This window comes from Eretmochelys imbricata, chromosome 1 (assembly GCF_965152235.1).
Source record: "Eretmochelys imbricata isolate rEreImb1 chromosome 1, rEreImb1.hap1, whole genome shotgun sequence".
Taxonomy (NCBI): Eukaryota; Metazoa; Chordata; order Testudines; family Cheloniidae; genus Eretmochelys; species Eretmochelys imbricata.
In genome coordinates, this window is record NC_135572.1 from 242,480,003 (window position 1) to 242,507,523 (window position 27,521).

At 38.5% G+C, this 27,521-nt stretch overlaps 1 protein-coding gene across 3 annotated transcripts in view; it reads right to left on the minus strand.

The window, feature by feature from the left end:
- Positions 1 to 1,211: 1,211 nt before the first annotated feature.
- Positions 1,212 to 27,521, minus strand: part of PYROXD1 (pyridine nucleotide-disulphide oxidoreductase domain 1) — a 40,983-nt gene continuing 14,673 nt past the window's right edge. For 2 of the 3 annotated variants that reach the window (XM_077826547.1, XM_077826566.1), the window contains exons 3-12: positions 26,731 to 26,850; positions 24,012 to 24,140; positions 22,742 to 22,815; positions 20,876 to 21,036; positions 19,830 to 19,930; positions 15,156 to 15,294; positions 8,304 to 8,416; positions 4,270 to 4,392; positions 3,866 to 4,003; positions 1,212 to 2,886 (exon numbers count right to left, since the gene is read on the minus strand). In XM_077826547.1, coding sequence (XP_077682673.1) covers positions 2,638 to 2,886; positions 3,866 to 4,003; positions 4,270 to 4,392; positions 8,304 to 8,416; positions 15,156 to 15,294; positions 19,830 to 19,930; positions 20,876 to 21,036; positions 22,742 to 22,815; positions 24,012 to 24,140; positions 26,731 to 26,850 — 1,347 coding nt within the window. In that variant the 3' untranslated portion in view covers positions 1,212 to 2,637. The remainder of the gene's footprint in view (positions 2,887 to 3,865; positions 4,004 to 4,269; positions 4,393 to 8,303; positions 8,417 to 15,155; positions 15,295 to 19,829; positions 19,931 to 20,875; positions 21,037 to 22,741; positions 22,816 to 24,011; positions 24,141 to 26,730; positions 26,851 to 27,521) is intronic. The other variant, XM_077826556.1, reaches the window with a different exon arrangement.

Sequence of the window (27,521 nt, forward strand, 5' to 3'; positions counted from 1 at the left end):
ATAGTTTTTCCTCTTACCACTGAATGATCAATCGATTGGGAACAGCAGCTTTAGCCATACTAAATGAGTGGGTGGGAGAGAGTACCACCACTTTCTTCCCCAAAGGTGAAGAGCTCTAGCAGGTCTGAACTCCCAAAGAACCTAGCAGGTCACACAAACCTCAACCAGGGGAAGCGAAGCCCAAGAGAACTGATGGACTTGATATATTCAACCCCCACAAAAGGACTTAACTATATTCTGAACTGCTGTTAATGGTACTTGTGTAGGCAGAGCTTAGAATATCACTACCTTCTCCTGCCATACATACTTTTACCCCTGGGCCTCATCCTTCAAACACTGAAGTCACTGCTTTTTGGTCATGGACTTCTTTGAAGTGTGGTGTTCACATTTTTTAAAATAATTGCTGCACCGAAACAGCAGGCACGTAACACATCATACCAGAATGCTGGAGCAGGGTTTGGGGCATTACATGATGACTATGAAAAAAGGCTGCTTTCCAAAGTGTGGCTTTGATCACCTTAACTCTCCTTTGCTCCCTTACCAAACCTTCATATAGATCTATATTAACAGTCCATACCAACAAAGAAAATCTTCTCTTTTCTTCTGCAGTACAACCTCCCCTCCCCTTCACCAAAGAAATTTTTTTTATAGCTGAATTTAATAAGCAAGTGACTTCACATCCTTAAATGTAGATGTAATAGGTGCAGACATGATGCTCTGGTAAATCACCTACATAAATATGCATTTGTCAAGATTTTCAAAAAACCCAGGTACCTACAATAAAGCTATATTTGGGCACCTGTTAAGTTAGTTCAAGTTTTCAAAATTCTTACATGCTGTTTATCTAACAGCTTTTCCAGGTGGTTAAAACATTTATCTGCTGCTGATTTGGCTGGGGCCAGGGCAGGTGGTCACACCTGATATGTTTGTAGGCTAGTGCTTCATGATAAATAAACCAAGTTCCTCACAGAAAAGGTAAAGTTTCATCCTTATCTCTTACAGTCATACTTCCCTGCCCCCCCCTTCTCTGAACAGCAGGTGTCAGTGATGGAGCATCTGTAAAAATGCTGAACTTCCTTGTTTCAATATTTTTGGCTCTGCGCACTAGTATAGTTTTGACAATAAATGGAAAATTAGACTGTTACATTTAAGACACTTTTTTCAGCAATATCCACAGCTACCAAAATAGTTTTGTAGTGCATAAAAACTACTTGTTTTGATTCATCTTTATTGTTTCTTGTAGTAATTTCAATGTGTGTTAAGACTAAAGCTTAAAATTTCATACAGGATTAAACACCATTTACTGAAAGCTTCCCTTTAAGTGGAATTAATTCACTCCTGCTTATTTATGAACAGCAATGAATACTACATAATTAGGCTAAAAGGATTTTCTGGAAGAAGTTTCAATGAAAATGGCCATCCTGATTCAGTGGAGTGCACTGTACTGTTAGTGTAATTTTAAAAAGAAAAAAATATTGCTTTGGACATTAATACTGGGCTCTTTTATGTTAAAATATCCCATTGCTATAGCTTGCACTGTAGAATACAGAGAAGATATTTAGGAATGGCTTTAAAGTTCTTGGCTCCTTTGAGCACTTATTTTCAAGGGTTAACAGATCCTGAAAGCTAGCTGCAGGAAATGCTTGAGATTTGAATTGGTTTGTACTGTCACCATTTATAACATGCCACTTGTATAAGTTCCACTATACTAGGTGCTTAGATTATTATTGTAAATTTATTTTAGTGGCAGAAATAAAAGCGTAATTATTTTGCAGCTCAAAATTAAATATTCAATTGGCACTTGCTACAATACAAGTTTTAGGCTTTAATACCTCCACAAACTCCTCCCTGGAAACAGAGTTCAAATAAGTCTGAGGGAGCAAAAAAGTCTTAGCAAAAACAAGCCCGTTTTAAAAGTGTCTTTTTTAAATGACCATGTCAGTTACCTGGGATGAACCTGCACATACATTTGGACACAAGGGGCCACAAAGAACTTAGTGCGTGCCCTGGACTTCCCCTTTGGGAATGGGCTGATGAAAATCTGTATAATGCCCAAACTGACATGATGTGGCAGTTTCCAAGAGTAAGGCTCCTCCAGGGGATCCTGTTAATGCAAGTCTTCCTGCAGGTGATACTGAAAATGCAGTGTGACTGCTACCCCTTTCTTTAAGTGCCTTTGTGCTCTACCAGCCCCAAATTGCTAGGCAGCACTTCTAGGACAAGCCAGTGCAGTACTCCCAACATGCTCGGTTAAGAATGACAAGGAAAGACAAGCCAGTTGTCAAACAATATAGAATTCCAATCTGGTTGCCACAGTTCAAGGTTTTCAAGTACTATATTACTAAAATGTGAAAAATTCCCGTTTTAAAAAAGGAACAATAACTCCCAATCTGATTTATCGTAGACTTATGTACACTTCGTCCTGATATACTGAAGAATTTTTTTTTTGTGCTGCTCCATTTCAGCATGTATCTCCCATCACCCAACTGCCTGGCAGCACCAGCACTATATCTTCACTCCAGAATTGTAATTACAGCTGGTTACTTGATTTCTGTAAACTCTGAGTAAACTGTTATATAAACCACAGCACTGAAAGTTCAAACTCTAAATAAAATCATGGAAAGCAATGTTTTTGTTTCAGTCAAAATAATCCTCTATGTCAACATTTGGATTTAGGAGATCTTCCCCATATGCTGAAAGATCCATCTGATTTAAAATCAAGTTTTCAAAGGTTTCTTCTAAATCAGTTTCACCAATCAATACAGCTCCCATCATTCGTCCATTCTGCATCACCACTTTGATGTATTCTTGCCCTTTGGTACACCTCAACATTAGTTCACAGTCTAAATCCAAACCCTGAGCATTGTACTTTCCCAAAAGCACCACCTAGAGATGGGGAGAAAAATTAAGATATTACAAGAGGAACACAATGATTCAGAATCTTCGCTTTGCTGCAAACTTCAAAAGGGTTTATGTTAATGGGAAATTCTACTCTCAGATGTGTGCAAACAACTCTCACTGGCTTACAGACAGCAAGATCTGGAGCAGAGAACTGGGTGTCAAGAGACCTAGGTTCTATTCCTCACTCTGACACCACATCACTATATCACCTTGGGGCAGTCTGCTATCGCCCTGTGATTTAATTTCCTTCTCCGTAAAAGCAATAAATTACTTAACTTTAAAAAGCACTTTAAGATTTGACCACAGGGGGAACTGCAGTGTGTATATTTTATAGTAGAATGATTTCACAGAAGTTACAAAATGGGGGATTATGAACCAGATGACAAAATAAGATATATTTAATCATCTTTGGAAAACTGAATTTGCATCTCTTTTCGATCTCAGATTAAACAAGTTTGGTGATCTAAATCTCATCTCCGTGGATATTTTTCCACAACACACAGACTATTGTTTTGACACATAGCGACAATCTACTTTAAAAAGTTGCCATTGGAACACAACTGATTTCAAGAGTTGGGGTTAGGCATAATCATCCATTGAGATGCAAAGCATTTAATGAACCAACCACCATGTTGAGTGGGCAGTGAACATAACCACAGAATGCACCATAAGGATATAGCTAGAAATGTGTGTCAAAGATGGAGGATAAGTTCACTGACATAAGCTGAGTTGTGTTTGTAGGCCCTGTATTCAGTTCTAGTGTTTAGCCTTCAAGGTTAGCATCAATACAAAAACAATGAATGAAACATTAACAGAATGTTTTATGCAGTATACAATCAGTGTCTGTCAATATTAGCCAACTAAGAAATCGTTTGAGTGGCAAGATGGTTTGATCAAGTCAACAGATGCCAATACCAACTAATCAGTGCTTTTAAACTAACTGTGTCAGAATTAGTTTACTTACCTTATAATTGAAAAATTTTGTAACATGAGCAAAGAGTTCAAAACTGAAGTCCATGTCAATAGATTCCCCCAAAGAATCTGCTACCATGCACTTTGCTGCATACCATCCCATCTGCCTAGCTTGGGTCCAAAGCCTCATCTAAAAAAAACACAAGGTTAATAGACATGCTATGTGTAATGAACATATCAGTTCACATATTGTATATACTCAGTAGCCCCACCCATCTAGAGATGAGGAGTGACTTGGTGTTCAGAAACAAACTATAGGTGCGTTGATACCAGGTAGAATCATCACACTCTATTGAGATTTACTACTTGAATTAGCCTCATATGTACATACATTAGATGTACAAAAATTACTGTGCTATTTAGCCTTTGGATTAGAGCGCATATAAATTTATTCACCTGCTGCCACACTGGACTAGGTTCCCACGATGCAGTGCAGATATCCCCTGCTGCATAGATATCTGCTACTGAAGAGTGCATATGTTTATCCACTTTCAGACCGCCATCTTCACCTAGAGCAAACTAAGTATTTGTATGGATCAGTACTGAAGAAAAACTACCTATCAAAAGCCATTTAATTGGAATGCCCCAGGAGGTTTAAATTCATCCTGGTTAAGTGCCCATCTTATTTACATAGTATTTGTCTTAAAGCTGTCCATCATTTCACACGTCTCTGCCACATTAAGCAACTCCATTCAACCAAAACGTGCAATTTTAAAACCACATTGGCATCTCTTATCCAACAGGGCAGTTCCCTGGCTACTATTGGGCAATACAGGCTAACGTTATTAGTAGGGCTGTCAAGCGATTAAAAAAAATTAATCACGATTAATCGTACAATTAATAGCGCTGTTAAACAATAGAATACCATTTGAAATATTTTTGGATGTTTACATTTTCAAATATATTAATTTCAATTACAACACAGAATACAAAGTGTACAGTGCTCACGTTATATATTTTTGATTACAAATATTTGCATTGTAAAAAACAAAAAAATGTATTTTTCAATTCACCTCATACAAGTACTGTAATGCAATCTCTATCATGAAAGTTGAACTTACAAATGTAGAATTATGTAAAAAAACTGCACTCAAAAATAAAACAAATGTAAAACTTTAGCACCTACAAGTCCACTCAGTCCTACTTCTTGATCAGCCAATTACTCACACAAACAAGATTGGTTACAATTTGCAGGAGATAATGCTGCCCGCTTCTTGCTTACAATGTCACCTGAAAATGAGAACAGGCGTTTGCATTGCACAGTTGTAGCTGGCATTGCAAGATATTTACGTGCCAGATGTGCTAAAGATTCATATGTCCCTTCGTGCACCATTCCAGAGGACATGCTTCCATGCTGATGACGGGTTCTGCTTGATAACGATCCAAAGCAGTGTGGACTGACGCATGTTCATTTTCATCATCTGAGTCAGATGTCACCAGCAGAACGCTGATTTTCTTTTTTGGTGGTTTGGGTTCTGTAGTTTCCGCATCCGAGTGTTGCTCTTTTAAGACTTCTAAAAGCATGCGCCACACCTCGTCCCTCTCAAATTTTGGATAGCACTTCATAGTCTTAAATTTTGGGTGGAGTGCTGTAGCTATTTTTAGAAATCTCACATTTGACAAAATGCAAAGAAGGTACCAATCTGCTGTGAAAGTGTTCTTAAAATGAACTTGTGCTGGGTCATCATCTGAGACTGCTATAACATGAAATATATGCAGAATGCGGGTAAAACAGAGCAGGAGACATACAATTCTCTCCCCCCCCACACCTCCACGGAGTACGGTCACAAATTTAATTGATGTATTATTTTTTTAACGAGCATCATCAGCATGGAAGCATGTCTTCTGGAATGGTGGTCGAAGCATGAAGAGCCATATGAATGTTTAGCATATATGGCAGGTAAATACTTTGCAATGCTGGCTACAAAAGTGCCATGCAAATGCCTGTTCTCACTTTCAGGTGACATTGGAAATAAGAACCAGGCAGCAATATCTCCCATCAATGTAAACAAACTGGTTTGTCCGCGATTGGCAGAATAAGAAGTAGGACTGAATGGACTTGTAGGCTCTAAAGTTTTACACTGTTTTGTTTTTGAGTGCAGTTATGTAACCAAAAAAATCTGCATTTGTGAGTTAAACTTTCACGATAAAGAGATTGCACTTCAGTACCTGTATGAGGTCATTTAAAAATACTATTTCTTTTATCATTTTTACAGTGCAAATACTTGTAACCAAAAATAATAATATAAAGTGAGCACTGTGCACTTTGTATTCTGTGTTGTAATTGAAATCAATATTGAAAATATAGAAAAACATCCACAAATATTTAATATATTTCAATTGGTATTCTGTTATAAATGCGATTAATTGTGATTAAATTTTTAATCGTGATTAATTTTTCTGAGTTAATCACGTGTTAATGTGATTAATTGACAGCCAACTAGTCAGATTTGTGACCTTTAGCCCTGCTTCTAATAGGACTCCTTATAATTGTCAGGAGAAGAAACCATCATCACAAAGCAGCTTGTAAATTGAAACTGTCTTGTTAAAACAGAAAACACATTCATTTTAGTTGAATAAAATAGGTTCCCGGAGGCAGGCCACATTAAAGCAGCTTTTCCAACAATGTATGTCCTGGTTAAACATCTTTGGCTGAGCTAATAAAACACTTCTCCATATTATAGTCAAGAGCTAAATGTAATTTCTCAATACCACTCAATTTTATCATTCAAACATAAAGAGACACTCAAAATGGCAAAAATAAATTAGTTAAAACATGTGGTGTGACTTCTTTTAGAGGCTGCTTATTCTTTCCCTACCCTGTACTGTAAGTCAGCCTTCATTCCTGAATAAGTCCACACTATTCTGCTGCAATCTCATTTATTTTATTTAGTTTATGTACAGCAGCATCCCATTTGGATATAATGGACTAAATTAATCCCTTCTGTAAATTTACCAACTAAATTAATTTAATCTGGCCCAATATCAAAACCTGATGCTATTGGCTATGGCAGCTCCCTTTTCTGCGGCTTCACCAAGATCAAACATGTTCAGCATGCTGCTTCCCACTTTTCTACACATACAAAGAAGGGCTATCACACCACCCCCATCCTCAAACTACTTCTGTGGCTCTGCATTCATTTCAGAATCCAGTTCAAATTGTTGACTATGCTTTTTAAAAGCCTTATGTAGTCTTGTTCCAGCCTTCCTCATGCTCTTCTCTTTCCACTTCCCTGCTACCTCCTTTTGCTTGATCATCAGCAGAAATCTTGTCCCTTTTCCCAAAATCACCCAATGGCAGTTTCTCACAGAGAAAGGCTCCATATTATTTAGGGATTCATACCTATAGGTCAAAATCCAACACCTCAAATTCAATCCAAAACAGGCAATCAGTATAGACTACAGATGTAATGTGCTCTGTTGGAATATCTGTTTAATAAGCAGCTGGGCATATTCAATATAAACTGAATTTTCACAGTAGTTTTAAATTGTAGTCCCACAGAGAGCACATTAATATGTGCTGTTCATATTCACATAAAAACTATTAGAACACAGTTTAAAATGGAGATCAGTGCTGTGATTTACAAGTGATCTGCACATATTTTTCTTTTAAAGTGAGCTAACTCCAAAATCCATATGTAGCATTGATAAGACGGTCACTGGTACTTCTGTGATTCTAAACTTATTTTAATTTAAGATTGCCTGAAGTGGAAGTCAGCCAGATTACACTCCATTGTAACACATCAGCATATATTAATTCCTTGGTGTTACAGATAGCATAGAACCCCAAGGCAGCATGAAGTGTTGTTTTTAGTACATGGCGTATCTTTGCAAGGGTTTTTTTTTTTTTTTTAAATTTATTGATATCCCATAGGGATGTAACAAAGGAGTATGAGTGACTTCACAAGCGAGTCAACATGTAGCAATAATTCACAATTTACATTTCATACCTCAATACCGAACACTAGGTAAGAAACAAAGATGTTTTTGTAATATCAGCTGTATGTTTTCCTCAGGGACTGGTGTTTTACCAATACCGTAAAGTACGAAAAAACAAAAACCACTCTTAACATAGATATAAGTATGGGAAGCAGCATGATGATCTCATGGTCTCAACATGCGATTGTGACCTAGAAATTCTCAAATTTTAATACCAGCTTTGATATTGATTTGGTCTAACTATAAGAGCCCATAACTCTACAGAAATTCATCTTTTACTATATTAGGAATTTCTAGTGTAGTCAATTTCATAGCATTTACCTCATTTTAAATTTGTTTGCAACATGCAAAATCCTTACCTTTCAACATTTTATCTTAGGAAATGTAACATAAAATAGCTACCAAAGTATATTTTCTTTTGTTTTGAAGTTAAAACCAACTTTAATTTAAAAAGAAGAAAGTCAGTAGTTATATTTAATAATGACCCTTACATTATTACCATCAAGAAATGGCTTAACATTTGGCACAACTCCAGTTGCACTGACAATGAAATCACAGCCATATATCTTCCCATTGGTTAATTCCATATATACAGGCCACAGCTCTGAAAAAGTGAAAATTCTAACCTGAGAACACAACCAATGCATGTTATTATTTTAATAAGACATGAAATACACGCGGAATAAGAATTAGTTGCAAACAACCTACCTTATTATTATTCGAGGCAAAAATAATTCTCACAATTTGCCCACCACTTTTCTTATTTTAATCATAGGCCTAGGAGCCTAGACACCAAAGATCAAATCCTCGTTCTGACATTAACTCCTTTTTGGATTTACCCTGCCTCAGTTTCCCCATTTGTAAAATAGAAATACTACTACTTGCCACTGCTCCCACCTCACTGGGGTATTCTGTGGATTATATTATGTTTGTAATGTACTATGAAGATATAAAGTCTTATATAAATGCTAAGTATTATTAAATCTATACATGTAATACCCAGAAAATGCTTTACTGAATTAATGCACTAACATTTTAAGATTAGTACATTTTAAGAGACCAGCAGGTGTAGAGGAGTACAAGATTCGGACAGAGATATCCCTTAGGGAGAATTTATTAAAGGGAATACTCTATATCCTAGTAAAAAGGAGAGGATAGAAGATGATAAAGTACAGGTAGGAACTGAAGAGAAACAGTCAAATGGAAAAGAATCCCATTTAATTACATCATATGAAGGCAGACAACTAAATATTGAAAAATTTTATAAGTGCTTGTATACAAATGCTAGAGGTCTAAATACTAAGATGGGTGAACTTAAGTGCCTCATATTAAATGAGGATATTGATATAAAAGGCATCACAAAAACTTGGAGGAACAATGGTAATCAATGGGACATGGTAATATCAGGATACAAAATATATAAGAACGAGAGTAGATTGTGCTGGTGCAGGAAGGGCACTAAATGCAAAAGAAAGCATAGAGTCAAATATAGTAAAAATCTTAAATGAATCAAACTGTACCATAGAATCTCTATGGACAGAAATTCCATGCTTGAATAGTAAGAGTTTTGCACTAGGAATATACGACTGACCACCTGACCAGTATGGTGACAGTCACTGTGAAATGCTCAGGGAGATTAGAGAGGCTACAAGAACAGAAAACCCAATGATGGAGGATTTCAACTCTCCCCAGATTGACTGGGAACATGTCACCTCAGGACAGGGTACAGAGATAACATTTTTAGACACCATTAATGATTGTTTCTTGGAGCAGCTAGAACCCAAAAGGGAAGAGGCAATACTTGACTCGGTCCTAAGAGGAGCACTGGTCCAAAAGGTGAATATAGCTGAACCACTTGTTGTTAACAACCATAATGTAATTAAATTTAACATCCTTCTAGAGGGGAAAATACCAAAGAAATCCACCACAATAGCATTTAACTTCACAGAGGGGAACTACCCAAAAATGAGGAAGTTAGCTGAATGGAAATTAGAAGGAACAGTCACAAGAGCGAAAGACCTGCAAGCTGAACTGAAACGATTTAAAAATACAGTAATAGAGGCTCAAAATAAATGTCAAATTAAAAAAAAAAAAAAAAAAGAGGGAAAAAAATGCTACCATGGCTAAACAACAGAGTAAAAGAGATGGTTAGAGGCAAAAAGGCATCCTTTATAAACTGAAGTCAAATCCTACTGAGGAAAACAGAAAGGAGCATAAACTCTGGCAAGTAAAGTGTACAATTATAATTAGGCGCCCAAAAATAATTTGAAGAGCAACTTGCAAAGGACACAAAAATTAACAGCAATTTTTTAAAAGTATATCAAAACAATCAGTGGGCTCACTAGACGATCAAGGAAGACAAGGCAATTGCAGAGAAGCTAAATTAATTCTTTGCATTGGTCTTCACTGCAGAGGATATGAGGGAGAGTCTCACATCTGAGCCATTCTTTTTAGGTGACAAATCTGAGGAACTGTCCCAGACTGAGAGGTTTCAACAGAGGAGATTTTGGAACAAATTAATAAATTAAACAGTAACAAGTCAGGAGTAGATGGTATTCACCCAAGAGTTCTGAAGGAACTCAAACGTGAAATTCCAGAACTACTAACTGTCACCTACAGCTTAAATCAGCCTCTGTACCAGATAAGTGGAGGATAGTTAATGGAATGCCAGACAAATTGTTTGAAACTATAGCAAAGAACAGAATTATCAGACACATAGATTAACATATGTTGGGGAAGAGTCAATATGGCTAAAGGAAAATCATGCCTCATCAATCTATTAGAATTCTTTGAGGGTGTCAAGAAATGTGGACAAGGGTAATCCAACTGATATGGTGTTCTTGGACCTTCAGAAAGCTTTTGACCAAATCTGACACCAAAGCCTGTTAAGCAAACTAAGCATTCATGGGATAAAAAGAGAAGGTGCTCTCGTGGATCAGTAACTGGTTGAAAGATAGGAAACAAAGGGTAGGAACAACTGATCATTTTTCATATTGGGACCCTGCTATTTACCACTTTCCAAAGGGATCTGATTCATAGATTCATAGATATTTAGGTCAGAAGGGACCATTATGATCATCTAGTCTGACCTCCTGCACAACGCAGGCCACAGAATTTCACCCACCACTCCTACAAAAAAAACCTCACACCTATATCTGTGCTATTGAAGTCCTCAAATTGTAGTTTAAAGACCTCAAGGAGCAGAGAATCCTCCAGCAAGTGACCCGTGCCCCATGCTACAGAGGAAGGCGAAAAACCTCCAGGGCCTCTTCCAATCTGCCCTGGAGGAAAATTCCTTCCCGACCCCAAATATGGCGATCAGCTAAACCCTGAGCATATGGGCAAGATTCATCAGCCAGATACTACGGAAAATTCTTTCCCAGGTAACTTGGATCTTACCCCATCTAAAACCCATCACAGGCCATTGGGCCTATTTACCATGAATATTTAATTACCAAAACCATGTTATCCCATCATACCATCTCCTCCATAAACTTATCGAGTTTAATCTTAAAGCAAGATAGATCTTTTGCCCCCACTACTTCCCTCGGAAGGCTATTCCAAAACTTCACTCCTCTGATGGTTAGAAACCTTCGTCTAATTTCTAATCTAAATTTCCTAGTGGCCAGTTTATATCCATTTGTTCTTGTGTCCACATTGGTACTGAGTTTAAATAATTCCTCTCCCTCTCTGGTATTTATCCCTCTGATATATTTATAGAGAGCAATCATATCTCCCCTCAGCCTTCTTTTAGTTAGGCTAAACAAGCCAAGCTCCCTGAGTCTCCTTTCATAAGACAAGTTTTCCATTCCTCGGATCATCCTAGTAGCCCTTCTCTGTACCTGTTCCAGTTTGAATTCATCCTTCTTAAACATGGGAGACCAGAACTGCACACAGTACTCCAGGTGAGGTCTCACCAGTGCCTTATATAACGGTACTAAAACCTCCTTATCCCTACTGGAAATACCTCTCCTGATGCATCCCAAGACGACATTAGCTTTTTTCACAGCCATATCACATTGGCAGCTCATAGTCATCCTATGATCAACCAATACTCCAAGGTCCTTTTCCTCCTCCGTTACTTCTAGTTGATGCGTCCCTAGCTTATAACTAAAATTCTTGTTATTAATCCCTAAATGCATGACCTTACACTTCTCACTATTAAATTTCATCCTATTCCTATTACTCCATTTTACAAGGTCATCCAGATCCTCCTGTAGGGTATCCCTGTCCTTCTCTAAATTAGCAATACCTCCCAGCTTTGTATCATCTGCAAACTTTATTAGCACACTCCCACTTTTTGTGCCCAGGTCAGTAATAAAAAGATTAAATAAGATTGGTCCCAAAACCGATCCCTGAGGAACTCCACTGGTAACCTCCCTCCAACTTGACAGTTCACCTTTCAGTAGGACCCGTTGTAGTCTCCCCTTTAACCAATTCCCTATCCACCTTTCAATATTCCTATTGATGCCCATCTTATCCAGTTTAACTAATAATTCCCCATGTGGCACCGTATCAAACGCCTTACTAAAATCTAAGAAAATTAGATCCACTGCGTTTCCTTTATCTAAAAAATCTGTTACTTTCTCAAAGAAGGAGATCAGGTTGGTTTGGCACGATCTACCTTTTGTAAAACCATGTTGTATTTTGTCCCAATTACCATTGACTTCAATGTCCTTAACTACCTTCTCCTTCAAAATTTTTTCCAAGACCTTGCATACTACAGATGTCAAACTAACAGGCCTATAATTACTTGGATCACTTTTTTTCCCTTTCTTAAAAATAGGAACTATGTTAGCAATCCTCCAATCATACGGTACAACCCCTGAGTTTACAGATTCATTAAAAATTCTTGCTAATGGGCTTGCAATTTCTTGTGCCAATTCTTTTAATATTCTTGGATGAAGATTATCTGGGCCCCCCGATTTAGTCCCATTAAGCTGTTTGAGTTTCGCTTCTACCTCAGATATGGTGATGTCTACCTCCATATCCTCATTCCCATTTATCATGCTACCATTATCCCTAAGATCCTCTTTAGTCTTATTAAAGACTGAGGCAAAGTATTTGTTTAGATATTGGGCCATGCCTAGATTATCCTTGACCTCCACTCCATCCTCAGTTTTTAGCGGTCCCACTTCTTCTTTCTTTGTTTTCTTCCTATTTATATGACTATAGAACCTTTTACTATTGGTTTTAATTCCCTTTGCAAGGTCCAACTCTACTTGACTTTTAGCCTGTCTCACTTTATCCCTACATATTCTGACCTCAATAAGGTAGCTTGCCTTACTGATCCCTCCCTTCTTCCACTCCCTATATGCTTTCTGCTTTTTCTTAATTACCTCTCTAAGATGCTTGCTCATCCAGCTTGGTCTACAACTCCTGCCTATGAATTTTTTCCCCTTTCTTGGGATGCAGGCTTCCGATAGCTTCTGCAGCTTTAATTTAAAATAATCCCAGGCCTCCTCTACCTTTAAACCCATAAATTCTTCAGTCCAATCCACTTCCCTAACTAATTTCCTTAATTTTTGAAAGTCAGCCCTTTTGAAATCAAAAACCTTAGTTGCAGATTTATTTTTGTTAATCCTTCCATTCAGTTTGAACTGAATTAGCTCATGATCACTTGAGCCAAGATTATCCCCTACAACCATTTCCTCTATGAGGTCCTCATTACTCACCAAGACCAAATCTAAAATAGCATCCCCTCTAGTCGGTTCAGCAACTACTTGCTGAAGGAATCCATCAGCTATCGCATCTAGGAAAATCTGAGCCCTATTATTATTACTAGCACTCGTCCTAGTACAGGATCTGTATTGAAACCTGTGCTGTTCTACATATTCATAAATGATATAGAAAGTGGGGTAAACAGTGTGGTAGCAAGGTTTGCTGATGATACAAAATTACTCAAGATAATTAAGTCCAAAGCTGATTGTGAAGAGTTATGAAGCAATCTCACAAAACTGGGTGACTGGGAAACAAAATGGCAGATGTAATTCAAAGTCGATAAGTGCAAAGTAATGCACATTGGAAAACACAATCCCAATTATATATACAAAATGGTGGGTTTTAACTTAGCTATTACTCTCAAGAAAGAGCTCTTGCAGTCATCATGGATATCTCTCTGAAAACATCCACTTAATGTGCCACAACAGTCAAAAAAGGTTAACAGAATGTTAAGAACCATTAGGAAAGGGGCAGATAGTAAGGCAGCAAATATCATAATGCCACTATATAAATCTATGGTATGCCCACATACTGAATACTGCGTACAGTTCTGGTCACTCCATCTCAAAAAAGATATAGAACAATTAGAAAAGGTACAGAGAAGGGCAACAAAAATGACTGAAAATGTATGAAACAGCTTCCACATAAGGATATATTAAAAAGACTGGGACTGTTCAGCTCAGAAAAGAGAAGGCTAAGGGGGGATATGATAGAGGTCTATGAAATCATGACTGGTTTGGAGAAAGTGAAAAAGGAAGTGTTATTTACTCCTTTGCATAACACAAGAACCAGGGGTCTCCCAATGAAATTAATAGGCAGCAGTTTTAAAAGAAACGTAAGCAAGTACTTCTTCACACATCAGACCCCCTCAATCTGTGGTACCCATTGCCAGGGGATGTTGTGAAGGCCAAAAGTATAATTGGATTAAAAAATAATTAGGTAAATTCACGGAGGATAGGTCCATCAATAGCTATTAGCCAAAATGGTCAGGGACGCAACCCCATGCTCTGGGTGTCCCTAAACCACTGATTACCAGAAGCTGGGACTGGATGTCAGGATGGATCACTCCCTGTGAAGCATCTAACCACTGTCAGAAGATAGGATGCTGGGCTAGATGGACCATTGATTTAATTTAGTATGACTATTCTTACATTCTTATGAAATTATAATAGGAATCGTCTGTATAGGATCAAAAGTTGAAGCTGGAAACAAGGTGGTCTTAGTCAATTCCCCTACCATCTCAGGATTATCCCTTTCATATTCTCACAGGCATTCAAATAAAGAACTTTTTCCCCCCTATTTTTACTGTGGTAAGAGGTATGTGCCTTTATCGGACTATCCCCATTATTAGCACACTGTCCTGGTGATTCCAGCGGGCTTAAGTCTGGGCAACTTTATTTGTTGGTTTGGAGCCCATAGGTTAGATCCTCAGCTGGTATAAGTTTTCATAGCTTCACTGACTTAACGGAGCTATGCTAACTTACGGAAACAGATGATCTGCCCCCACCTATTTTATTTGCTTTGAAACAAATAATACAAATATATTGTACTTCTGCTATGCTTGCACCCTCAAGGAGGGTTTCAAATCAGTATCTGTATATTGTTTCTTCTATGATACTGACCTTCCTCCAGGTGTGCATTCTGGTTATCTGAATTATCTTTAGGAAAAGACAAAGAGGTCTTCTGCAGCTGCTTGAATTCTTGCTGAAGGTATATTTTCTTTATTTCACACAGGGTTTCAATGTGAACTTTGTGAGAAAACTAAGTAAGAAAACTGATAGTTACAAGATATACAACAATTAGCAATAACAATACTATTATACAGGATAGAAAACTTTCCCCTGAATTAAATATTAGTAAGATGAAAACGAATGTCCCAAATGTTGAAATCTGACACATTAGTTGAGTCCCTTTTGTTACTGCCCTTCATTATCAGTACTTACCTGCTTTCTCATCACCTCATCTGTCACAGAGTTTTAACTAAAACAATCTTAATGTGCTAAAGACATTCTCAACTGACACTGAGTTGTCTAGAGAAGAGTGCAGATTTTTAAAAAATTGATAAATCTGAATTCAACTATCCTCTCTTTCAGGATTTCAATTCCATGATTTTTCACCATTTTGATTAAATGAACTGTGACTACCTCTTATGACAACATACATAGATTTGGATTTGTTGAGTTCCTTCCTTCTCTCTTATGTTTCATCCGCCACATTTCAACTTATTCCAGTTCTGAGCTCAATCTATGACTAACATTTGGGATCAGTCATGTTAGTCATGCAGATGTGCCATAGTTTTTCTGAATCATTTTATGATTCAATCCTTGCGCAATTCTCATTCTTTGATATTGATTACAGCAAACCAAATGTCCACAGACTGCACAGTACTATCACCACTCTCCAATCTGTCAAGTCTCTGAAACTTCCTTCAATTGCTTTTGTAAGTTTAGTGCCTCCCTGCATGTTATGTTTTGATCATACTCTTCCTCATGGCTCAGTACAAATTTCAACAAATCACAGCTACATTTTGTTGACAACAGTGGTATCAAAGTGGAGGAAGTGTTGCCTTATATATCAAAAGTGTATACATTTGGACTGAGATTGAGATCGAAATAGGAGACAGACTTGTTGAAAGTATCTAGATAAGGATAAAAGGGCTAAAAAACCAAGGGTGATGTCATGGTAGGGGTCTACTACAGACCACCTAACCAGGAAGAAGAGGTGGATGAGGCTTTTTATAAACAACTACTAAAATCATCCAAGGCACAGGACTTGGTGGTCATAGGGGCCTTCAACTACCGAGACATCTGTTGGGAAAATAAGACAGCAGGGTATGGATTAGCCAACAGGTTATTCGAATGTATTGGAGACAATTTTTTAATTCAGAAGATGGAGAAAGTTACTAGGGAAGAGGCTGCTCTAGATTTGATTTTGACAAATAGGGAGGAACTGGTTGAGAATTTGAAAGTGGAAGGGAGCTTGGATGAAAGTGATCATGAAATGATAGAATTCATGATTCTAAGGAATGGTAAGAGGGAAAACAGCACATTATAGATAATGGATTTCAAGAAGGCAGACGTTAGCAAACTCAGGGAGTTGGCAGGTAAGATCCCATGGGAAGCAAGTCTAAGGGGAAAAACAGTTCAAGTTAGTTGGCAGTTTTTCAAAAAGACGTTATTAGGGCACAAGAGCAAACTATCCCACTGCGCAGGAAAGACAGGAAGTATGACAAGAGACCACCCTGGCTTAACTAGGAGATCTTCAATAATCTGAAACTCAAAAAAAGAATCCTACAAAAAGTGGAAACTAGGTAAATTACAAAGGATGAATATAAACAAACACAAGCATGTAGGACAATATTAAGAAAGACCAAGGCACAAAACGAGATTAAACTACCTAGAGACATAAATGATAACAAGAAAACATTTTACAAATATATTAGAACAGCAGTTCTCAACCAGGGCTCTGTGGGCCCCTAGGGGGCCACGAGCAGGTTTGATGGGGTCCGCCAAAATAAACCACAGAGCAGGGCCAGCGTTAGACTCCCTGGGGCCCAGGGCAGAAAGCCGAATCCTGAGCCCCGCTGCTCTGGACTGAAGCCAAAGCCTGAGCAACTTAGCTTCGAGGGGCACCCTGTGGCATGAGGTCCTGGGAACTGATCTGCTTGTTACCCCTAACACTAGCCCTGGCTATTAATCTACTGAAAAACCGTTTCAGTGACACAACATAGCATATTGGGTGGGAGCACTCAGAAGGAAAAAGGTTGAGAATCCCTGCATTACAAGCAAGAGGAAGACCAAGGACAGGAAAGGCCGTTTACTCAATGAGGGGGGAAAAACAATAACAAAAATTGTGGAAATGGCAGAAGTACTAAATGATTTTTTGTTTCAGTTTTCACCAAAAAGTTTAGTAGCAACTGGACATCTAACATTGAACGCCAGTGAAAATGAGATAGGATCAGAGACTAAATAGGGAAAGAACAAGTTAAAAATTACTTAGACACATTAGATGTCTTTAAGTCACCAGGGTCTGATGAAATACATCCTAGAATACTCAAGGAGCTGACTGAGGAGATATCTGAGCCATTAGCGATTATCTTTGAAAAGTCATGGAAGGCGAATGAGATTCCAGAGGACTGGAAAAGGGCAAATATAGTGCCAATTTATAAAAAAAGGGAATAAGAACAACCTGGGGAATTCTAGACCAGACAGCTAAACCCCTTCAGTACCCGAAAAGACAGCGGTGCAAATATTAAGCAATCAATTTGCAAATATCTAGATGATAATAAGGTGGTAATTTACAGTCAGCATGAATTTGTCAAGAACAAATCATGTCAAACCAAGCTAACAGCTTTCTTTGACAAGGTACAAGCCTTGTGGATGAGGAGAAGCAGTAGATGTGGCATTCTTGACTTTAGTAAGGCTTTTGATACTGTCTTGCATGACCCTCTCATAAACAAACTAGGGAAATACAACCTACATGGAGCTACTATAAGGTGGGTGCATAACTGGTTGGAAAACTGTTCCCAGAGAGAGAGTAATTATCAGTGGTTCATCATCAAGCTGGACGGGCATATCAAATGGAGTCCCACAGGGATCTGTTCTGAGTCCTGTTCTGTTCAATAGCTTCATCAGTGATTTAGATAATGGCAGAGAGAGTAAATTTATGACGTTTGCGGCCGATACCAAGCTGGGAGGGGTTTCAACTGTTTTGGAGGGTAGGATTAAAATTCAAAATGATCTGGACAAACTAGAAGTCTGAAGTAAACAGGATGAAATTCAATAAAGACAAATGCAAAGTATTCCACTTAGGAAGGAACAATCAGTTGCACGCATACAAAATGGAAAATGACTGTCTAAGAAGGAGTACTGTGGGAAGGGATCTGGGGATCATAGTGGATCACAAGCTAAATATGAGTCAACAGTGAAACACTTATTGAGAAAATAGCAAACATAATTCTGGGATGTATTAGCAGGAGTGTTGTAAGCAAGACACAAGAAGTAATTCTTCCGCTCTTCTCCATACTGATTAGGCCTCAACTGGACTATCATGTCCAGTTCTGAGCACCACATTTCAGGAAACATGTGCACAAACTGGAAAAAGTCCAGAGAAAAGCAACAAAAAATGACTAAAGGTCTAGAAAACATGACTTATGAAGGAAGATTGAAAAAACTAGGTCCGTTTAGTCTGGAGAAAAGATGACTGAGGGGGGACATGGTAACAGTTGTCAAGTACATAAAAACTTGTTATAAGGAAATGTGTTCTCATTAACCTCTGAGGACAGGACAAGAGCTAATGGCCTTAAATTGCAGCAACGGCAGTTCAGGTTGGACATTAGGAAAAACTTCCTAACTGTCAGGGTGGTTAAACACTGGAATAAATTGCCTAGGGAGGTTGTGGAATCTCCATCATTGGAGATTTTTAAGAGCAGGTTAGACAAACACCTGTCAGGGATAGTCTAGATAATACTTAGTCCTGCCTTGGGTGCAGGGGAGTGGACTAGAAGACCTCTTGAGGTCCCTTCCAGTCCTACGATTCTATGATTATTTTGAGAGGCACCACAACAACTTTGACATGCCCATTCCTTTCTTTCTAATGTTTTAGAATAGTTAAAAATGTAACTCAAAATTGAAATTTGAGGCTAATATTTCTCATATAAAAATCTTTCAAATATATGTTATATTCAAATAAATACTTCAGAGTGACCAAAAAGTTCAAAAAATGAAAATCTGATAAAAACATAGAAATGTCCACTCAGTTGATTTTTGTTTGAAAAAAACAAATAAAAAAGGTCCTCACAACCCTGCTTCCAGGGGTTTTAAAAATTTATTCATATTATTTCATTAGAAAAAGAAACATCAATATCTGTAGTGATAAGTGACTGTTGTGCGCTGTACCTTTGGGTGAGTTTCATTATCCTCTCTCTCTGAGATTAAAAACTTTATTTGAAGCAGCTGAAGTTAGAGAGTATGCAAATAGCTTTTGTTGCCCTTTATTAAAACTACAATCAGGCCCAATCCCACAGAAATGTGGAAACAAACATTTGAGCTTATATCTGAAGATGAAGGAGCAAAAGCACAGCAGTAGATCCAATTCTCCTCACATCAGTGAAAGTCAGAAGGAACTGTACTGAAGTTACTGGATTTACAAATGTAAATTTGGTGTAGGAGGAGAATCAGTTCATGTGCATTCTGGTTTTATTCCTAGAAACACTGTGTGGCACTATACTGCCAGTGCATTCCCACATACTTAAACTAGCATCTAAACAAATATAGTTAGGATGATGTCAGCCTTACCTCTTTAGTTCCTTTAAGATGTAGGCCCTCATGCCAATCAGGGCCTAAGGCACTGCCAAGTTTGTCAGCTGCTGCCACACTTCCCTCTTCCTTCTCGCTTCCTGAAGTCAAGGATGTGGAGAATATCAGACTCAACATGTACACAATGTAAAGACCTTATACACTATTATACAATCCTCACAACTCCAAAGGATTCTGAACTAAGAGAGTAGTGCGACCTTGTGGTGGGAAAGGAGGATAACAATGTGCTGGAGTCAAAACACTTCACTACTTCTAGAACACATCATACTTCAGGATTGTAATCTTATTATTTGATATTCTTAAGAACACCTTTCACCCCTTAGCCACCACTCACATGCAACCAGATATAGAGTAAAAAGTAACTGTGGTGTGAAAGCACACAGCTACAGTACAACAGATTAAAGGAGCTGTTCCAGCAGACCCTTACTCACATGAATCAATGGGGCTACTCATGTGAATAGAGAACTGCAGCCCCTCACTGTAACACAGAAAAAATATTAATATCTAAATTAAAACAGATGGGGGAATTTTAAAAAGCATCTAGCGTAATGAGATCTTTAATGACCACAATCAGCTAGAAATCTTAGTTTTGTGCCTTATCCAAAAGAAATTGTATCGAGCAGTAGCATCTCCTAGCACTCTGCAGGGGCATTAGTTCAGTACTGACTAAGAGGGTAGAGCGCTTCCAATTACCAGTATTACTTCCTGCAGCACTTGGCCAATTATATAACATGCAACATCATCAGATAGAGACAGAGATACATGCCTACATACCAGTATATAAATTAAATAATCTTTAGAGAACAATATTACACAAACATTTTAGCAGTATAATAATTAAAATCCTTTTTATGTTTGTTTTTGTAAAGAGGGAATGCTATTTTGAACAGTGAAGCTTTTCTGAACATTGCTAATTCAGCTGATCTCAGATTTACGTATGATTTTGGATGTTGCTTTAAATTCAAGTGCCAACTAATATGCTAGTACACTAAAGCAAGGAGTGTATTTTACTGTTTGCACAGTACCGTCTGTCGTATATTTGGTTCTTTTACATGCAATTGCAGTCTCTAATTTCTCAGCAGTTAGCTTTGGAATAAGGAATTCAGCTGCTCCCGCATCAAAGAAAGTATTCCCAATGGCTTTGTCTTTGATGGCCCAAATTACTTCACATCCTTCAATTTCATACCTGGAAAGCACATTTCAACAATGGATAAAATTATGGGTTGCCACAGAGGAAATCTTTGTTTATGAGTGATCTAGATCAGCGGTTCTCAAACTTTAGCAACCGGAGGCCCCCCATTTCGATTTAAAAATTTTTGGGGACCCCCTTTGCCCTGCCCCTTCACCGAGGCCCCACCTCTTCTCCAAGCCCCTGCCCTCCACTCGCTCCATCCCCCCTTCCTCTGTTGCTTGCTCTCCCCCACCCTCACTCGCTTTCACCAGGCCATGGCAGGGAGTTGGGATGCGGAAAGGGGGTGAGAGCTCTGGCTGGGGGTGCAGGCCTTGGGGTGGGGCTGGGGATAAGGGGTTTGGAGTGCGGGAGAAGACTCCGGGCTGAGGGCTCTGAGAGGGAGTTTGGGTCCAGGAGGGGACTCTGGGCTGGGGCAGAGGTGGCGGGCGGGGGAGGGGTGCGGGGTCCCGGTAGCGTTTACTGTGGCTCCCAGGAAGCAGCCACCAGGTTCCTATGGCCCCTAGGCGGATGCGTGGCCAGTAAGGCTCTGTGCGTTGCCCTCGGACCTGCAGACGCCACCCCCACAGCTGCCATTGGTCACGGTTCCTGGCCAATGGAAGCTGTGGAGCCGGCACTCAGACGGGGGCAGTGCACAGAGCCTCTCTGGCTGCCCCTGTGCCTCGGGTCAACAGGGAACTGGCGGCCACTTCCAGGAGCTGCACAGAACAAGGGCAGGTAGGGAGCCTGACTATGAGGGAGGGAGGGAGAGAGGGAGGGAAGGGGAGGAGTTGAGCAGCGGGACCCGCGGATCCCCTGGGTTGGAGTCTGCAGACCACAGTTTGAGAAACGCTGATCTAGATTAAAGAAGGGCAGGGGCTTTCATTCCTAAACCTGGAAACAAAGTTAATGCCTCCCTGGTGAAAGAAGAAGTTCTGTGCATCCTATTTTCATGTCCTTTAGTACTGGTTATGGAGATTACATGTTATCCCCCTTTTTATGAGGCAAATCTACATATACGTATACAGTACTAAACGTCACTAATGGATCCAAGAACCTAGAGCATCATGACAAGACCCCCCCTCTCCCACAACCCGGTCACATCCACTACAGTACCTAAAGAAAGTCTTTGCCTGATGAGAGAAAAACCATAAGCAAGACTATCCTGGATCCTCCAATTTGGTGATCCCTGCAGCATCCCCCACCACTTCAGCCTCAATTCAGACTAGGGGGCAAGAATCCCTCCAGCACATTATCCTCATTCCAACACCAATCCTGGTATTAAAAGGACTTCAGAGGAAGGTGTAAGAACCACACAGTAGGCAGATCTGCTCCATACTCCCACATTAGGTCTCATTCTAATCTCTAGTAGTTAGAGAATAGCTTAAACCCTAAAGCACAAGCTTTAACATCCCTTTCAATTATTTTTACATTAGTTTAACTCCGGATGTTATCCATATAAATGTCCAATCCCTTTTTGAATCTTGCTGAATTTTTGGCCTCAATGATTTTCTGTGATAATGAGTTCCACAGTCCAATTATATGTTGTGTGAAAGTATTTCCTTTTATCAATACCCTTACTAAATATAAACAAACACTAATTATAACTTTATTATAAAGCTTTTTTAAAAAAATCTTAAGATAACACACACTTGGATAGCCCAGTTGTTCTAGTCTTTATTTGCACACATTTCTCAATAACTTAAGAAAATAATTTACTTACACTAATTCGAGTGCAATGCCACCATTTCCCACAACTGCTATTCTTTTAGCTTTAGCCAAATGATTCTGAAAGACCTATATTGAGAAAAAAGGACAGCTTACAGTCTTTTAGTCACTCAAACTTGATCAATTTACATAATTTAATATTTCTCAAATTCTCAAATGTATAATTTTAATAATTATTATATTAATGATTATGAATGATATACATCTAATTATGTTAAGGCATTTTATTGAAGTTAATTAAGACACTATAGCTCTGTTAGGATGTCACAGTGTGCCTTTACTATATTGCTTTTATAGATAAAGAAACTGAGGAGGGGAAAGGTAAATGATTTAGTTAAGACTAAATGGCAGAGCTTGTAATGGAATCCAGGAGTCTCTCCCTTGTCCTAACCACTAAAGCACATTTCTTCCCATATTTTATAATGTATTTAAAAGCCAACATTGAAATCATGTTCTGTTTGAGACCAATTTTATTTCTCTCAATATCTTGTAAAAAGTCAAAATGGACCAGGATAAGGAGACTGTTTTGCATTTATAACATTGATTTAACAGTAAGGTTCTTAGATTTGCCACAGACAGTTTTGTTTGCCTGGAAAAGATTTTGAAAAAGAAAATTTAATTAAGTCCTTGAATTGCATAACTTATAATGAACAAGAGATGCTGCTATTCAGAAAACAAAAAATACAAGACAGTATTTTGTAACATATCATCCCCACTTGGGACACTATATTTTAAACAAAAATCTGCATCCACTGGGACTGAATAGCTCATTGCACAGAAAGCCATTACATTTTAAACTATTTATTTGAATCTGGTCCAGATCAGCGGTGACCAAGAGTCATGACAATCTGGCTAAAAAATGTACAGTGTAGCCCTATCTATACTGTAGTAAGCAAGAAAATATGGGGAAGCTTGCTCCCTATTTTCAATCTGGCACTGTCACCAGCACAAAATAAACTACTATTTTGCTTATTCTGAAGGGTCTCATGATGGGAACCCTCTCTATCCATTCATGAGCTGTTTTTGAAAATAAAGATCTTATTTTTTAAATAAGATAAATAAATTTTTAAATGGCATTTCAGAGCTGCTACTTTGCTTCTAAAAATGTATAACAATGGTTTCTATTATTTATTTCTGATATTAGAATAACATCTTGTTTATCCATTTCATTCCACAATAATTTTTAAGCTATACTGTGACTAACCACATGTGCGTGGTTAGGATGCAAAATGTTAACATGTTTATGAACCATGAAAATATGTTACCTGAGCACTGTCAGTATCCCGAATTCCTAATACATATGGGTTTTCTTCAAAAATTAACTTAGGTTTTGCTCCTGCACATAGGCAAAGTTTTTCATATATACACTGTTTGCCATCTTCTGTGAAAATTTTCTGTTAAAAGATTAAAAAGGAAAACCATCTATATAGGTCAACTAAGAAAACCCAGGGTACACCTTAAAATCAGAGTATTTTGCTGGTATCAAAATCTGTAACCGGCTATGGGAAAAAGTAAAAAAAAACTAAACAAGTCCTCTCTCTCTCTAACTGATTAAATATCTAGCAGTTTATACTACGCTCACGACAGTGCTATGTGAGTTCTTAAATCAGCAAAATGGAAACTGCATATAGTAAACTCAATAAGATTACAAGACAAAATATAAAGCTTGCCTCTTGGTGGCATGCTGTATTTTGTTATGCTGTTGAGGGAAGAGTTTGTTTTGCACAGTGGACTGTTTTTTACTAGCTTGTATATCATGGCAAAACCTACACTGCTTTCCTTGTCCAAGTGCTATTTTTTATATTGGAGATTACTTCTGTATTTTATAGAATGGAACTCTGTGACTAATTTACTTGTATGTACACAGAATTCTGTTGGGGGAGCCTGAGGTATAAATAGTTGCTTTTGCGGGTCTGTGTTCAAAATAATGTTTTTTTCCCCCAGGTCTTTCAAAGAATATAAGTGCCATGGATGCAACTCTACATATTGCCACATCTGGTCAACCAAATGTCTGACCCAAAGTTCATTAAAGTCGATGGAAAGGGTGCCACTGACTTCAACAGACACTGGATCAAATTCTAAAAGAGCAACATTGTCAGGTTCTGGAAGAAGCCACAACAAGCTGCAGCATAGAACATTTAAAATGCAACATTTTCTGAGCTTATTTGCTGTTCTCCACCTCAGAGACTGCTATATTACAATGGTTCTGTACATCTTGTAGAAAGCGTTGGGGTCCTTTGAGATGAAAGATGATGTACACATGCAATATGGCTGAGACTTTTGGGGGATTACCCAGACCTTAAAAGGATCCGTCACCACCTGCCTTGTAATCTTGAGTGCCTAAATGCTAAAATATATGGGCTCAGAGCCCTGACACTAATAGCCAGCCCACAAGCATAAAAGTCTCACCCTGGCTTCCATCTGCCTTATTACTCCTTGCAGGGTGACTATCAGCCCTTCCAATTCTCAGTTTCCACAAATCCGCCCACCCCAAGTTCTTAACTACCAGACACTCAGATATTTTCCCTCTAGTTCATCACCCCTGAAGGTGCGAAAACAGCCCCCATCCCCCCATTATCAGTTCATTTTAGCATATACACTCCAAACAATTTGCACACCAGAGAACTGGTTCTTGTAAAAATAAACAAAAAGTTTATATAATAGAAAAATCATAGATTCAAAGATGAAATAGTAAGGAAAAGCAAACACATACAAGTTACACAGAAAACAAACATAAAAATACAACTTCTGGCTTTGCACTTCCATATTAGACAAACTCCTTTTTCTAATAAAAATTACCTATTGCTTTTAAACAGTTTCTCACAGTGCTCCCTAACCCAAGCAGGGGGATCCAGCATTCACAGATAGACCCCTGTCTTTGACACTGTGCAAAGTCAAACGATCTGATAGTTAAGAATTCAGGAAGGATGGATTTGGGGAGACTCAGGACCAGAAGGGCTGTTGGGGTCACCCTATAAGGAGTAACTAGGCTGGTGAAAGCGACGGTGAGACCTTTATGCCTGTGGTCTGGCTACTGGTGTCAGGGCTCTGAGCTATAGCAGCATATCACAAAAGCCAACCAAGGTTACAGGGCAGGGGTTACCGAATCCATTACTGGCCTGAATGGTCCCCAAAATGTCACAATGGCCATCCCAGGGGACATCCCTAAAACAAAACCCACAACATATTAATAAACCGGACACACAACAGTCTTAATAATGTATTATACCTGAGAACATACATCAGCCTAACAGATATAGAATACGAGTATACTACCTTACCCTAAGTACAGTGAATTAATTACTGGTATACCAGTTACATATAATAGAAGCAAAAACACAGACTTGACGCCAGTGTGGGTAAACAAATAATACTGAGGTGAAAAACAAAGCCTTCCAACTTTACTCTGTAAATAAGACACTGAACAAGAATTAGAGAGACTGTGTGTACTATATTTTTGCTGTAGAACGGAGAAAAAAGTGTAGGGGTTTATTTATTTTGTTCTCCTGAGAATTAAAAGTAGGTATTTATTATAAATTTATAAAGTTAATACTATTTTTGGTTTCTCTTTGGCAACAAACCAAGTTACAGTTCACAGAGAGTGCCGATTAATGATTTAAGAATTTTTCAGGAATCTTAGTTCTACTATATCTGGCTTCATGATCAATCTCTTTGTTACGCTGCTCTAAAGATCCATGCAATATATTAGAGGAATCAGGAGTCTTGATCTAACCATCCTAACAACTGAATTTTTCTAATGAATTATGACCTATGATTGCTTTTTACCCCATTGCCTACCTTTCTTCTAAAAGTGCACTATAAGTGAACTGTGACATTTCTTTTCTGTTCTAAATCTTGGTAAATTAATTTAAATCATTAGAAATTCCATTTTAATAACATATTTCATGTGAAAAATGGATCCCTTCTTAAACCCATTCAATTTCAGGATCCCTAGAAAATTAGGCAAAACAAAAATTCTCTTACATGCTCCTGACTTTTCAACTCTTTCACTCCAGACTCTATAACTTTAATGTTGGGATACCGTTTTTCTAACATAGTGCTTGGTTGTTCTTCAACATCAAACTCCTCTAGTGTTTTGGAGACCTATAGTTTAAAGAGAGAGAGAGAGAAAGAAATCATTTATGTTTTAATTGTTTTTCTTCTTTTATTAAGTTTTCAATTTAGATTGGAAAATAGATGATGTTCATTCCCAGTTTGTAAACTTAAAGCATCAGACCCACAGCAAATTCTTTCAACCAAGTTAGAAAGTTGCTGTTAAAATTAAGCAATTAGGTACATAATCTGTTAATAAATATTCCTGAGAAAGGCTCTCAGTAGTACGTTACTACTCAAAATGGAACTTGGACTTCTAAATCCCTATCTTGAGAAATTTAAATTTACACTAGATGAAGCACCTGAGACTATATTTGCCCCTTGGAGGATTAACTAGACCAGTGGTTCCCAGCACAGTACCTGTGGGAACCGTGGCGCCCGCCAGGGCCTTTTTGTGTGCCTGCAGGACACCCTGTTGCCGAAATGCTGCTGCCAAGCGCGCCCACCAGAGAACCGCCCACCAAAATGCCACCGAGAAGCATTGCTGTTTCTCGGTGGCATTTCGGCAGCAACGCTTCTTGCCGCTGCTGCTTCTCGGCAGCATTTCGGCAGCAGAGCGTGCGGCGCCCGCCACAGTCTTCTGGGAATAGCAATACGCTATTCCCACAAGAAAGGCTGGGGAACCATTGGACTAGACAATCAAACAGGTCTTTCCCATATCT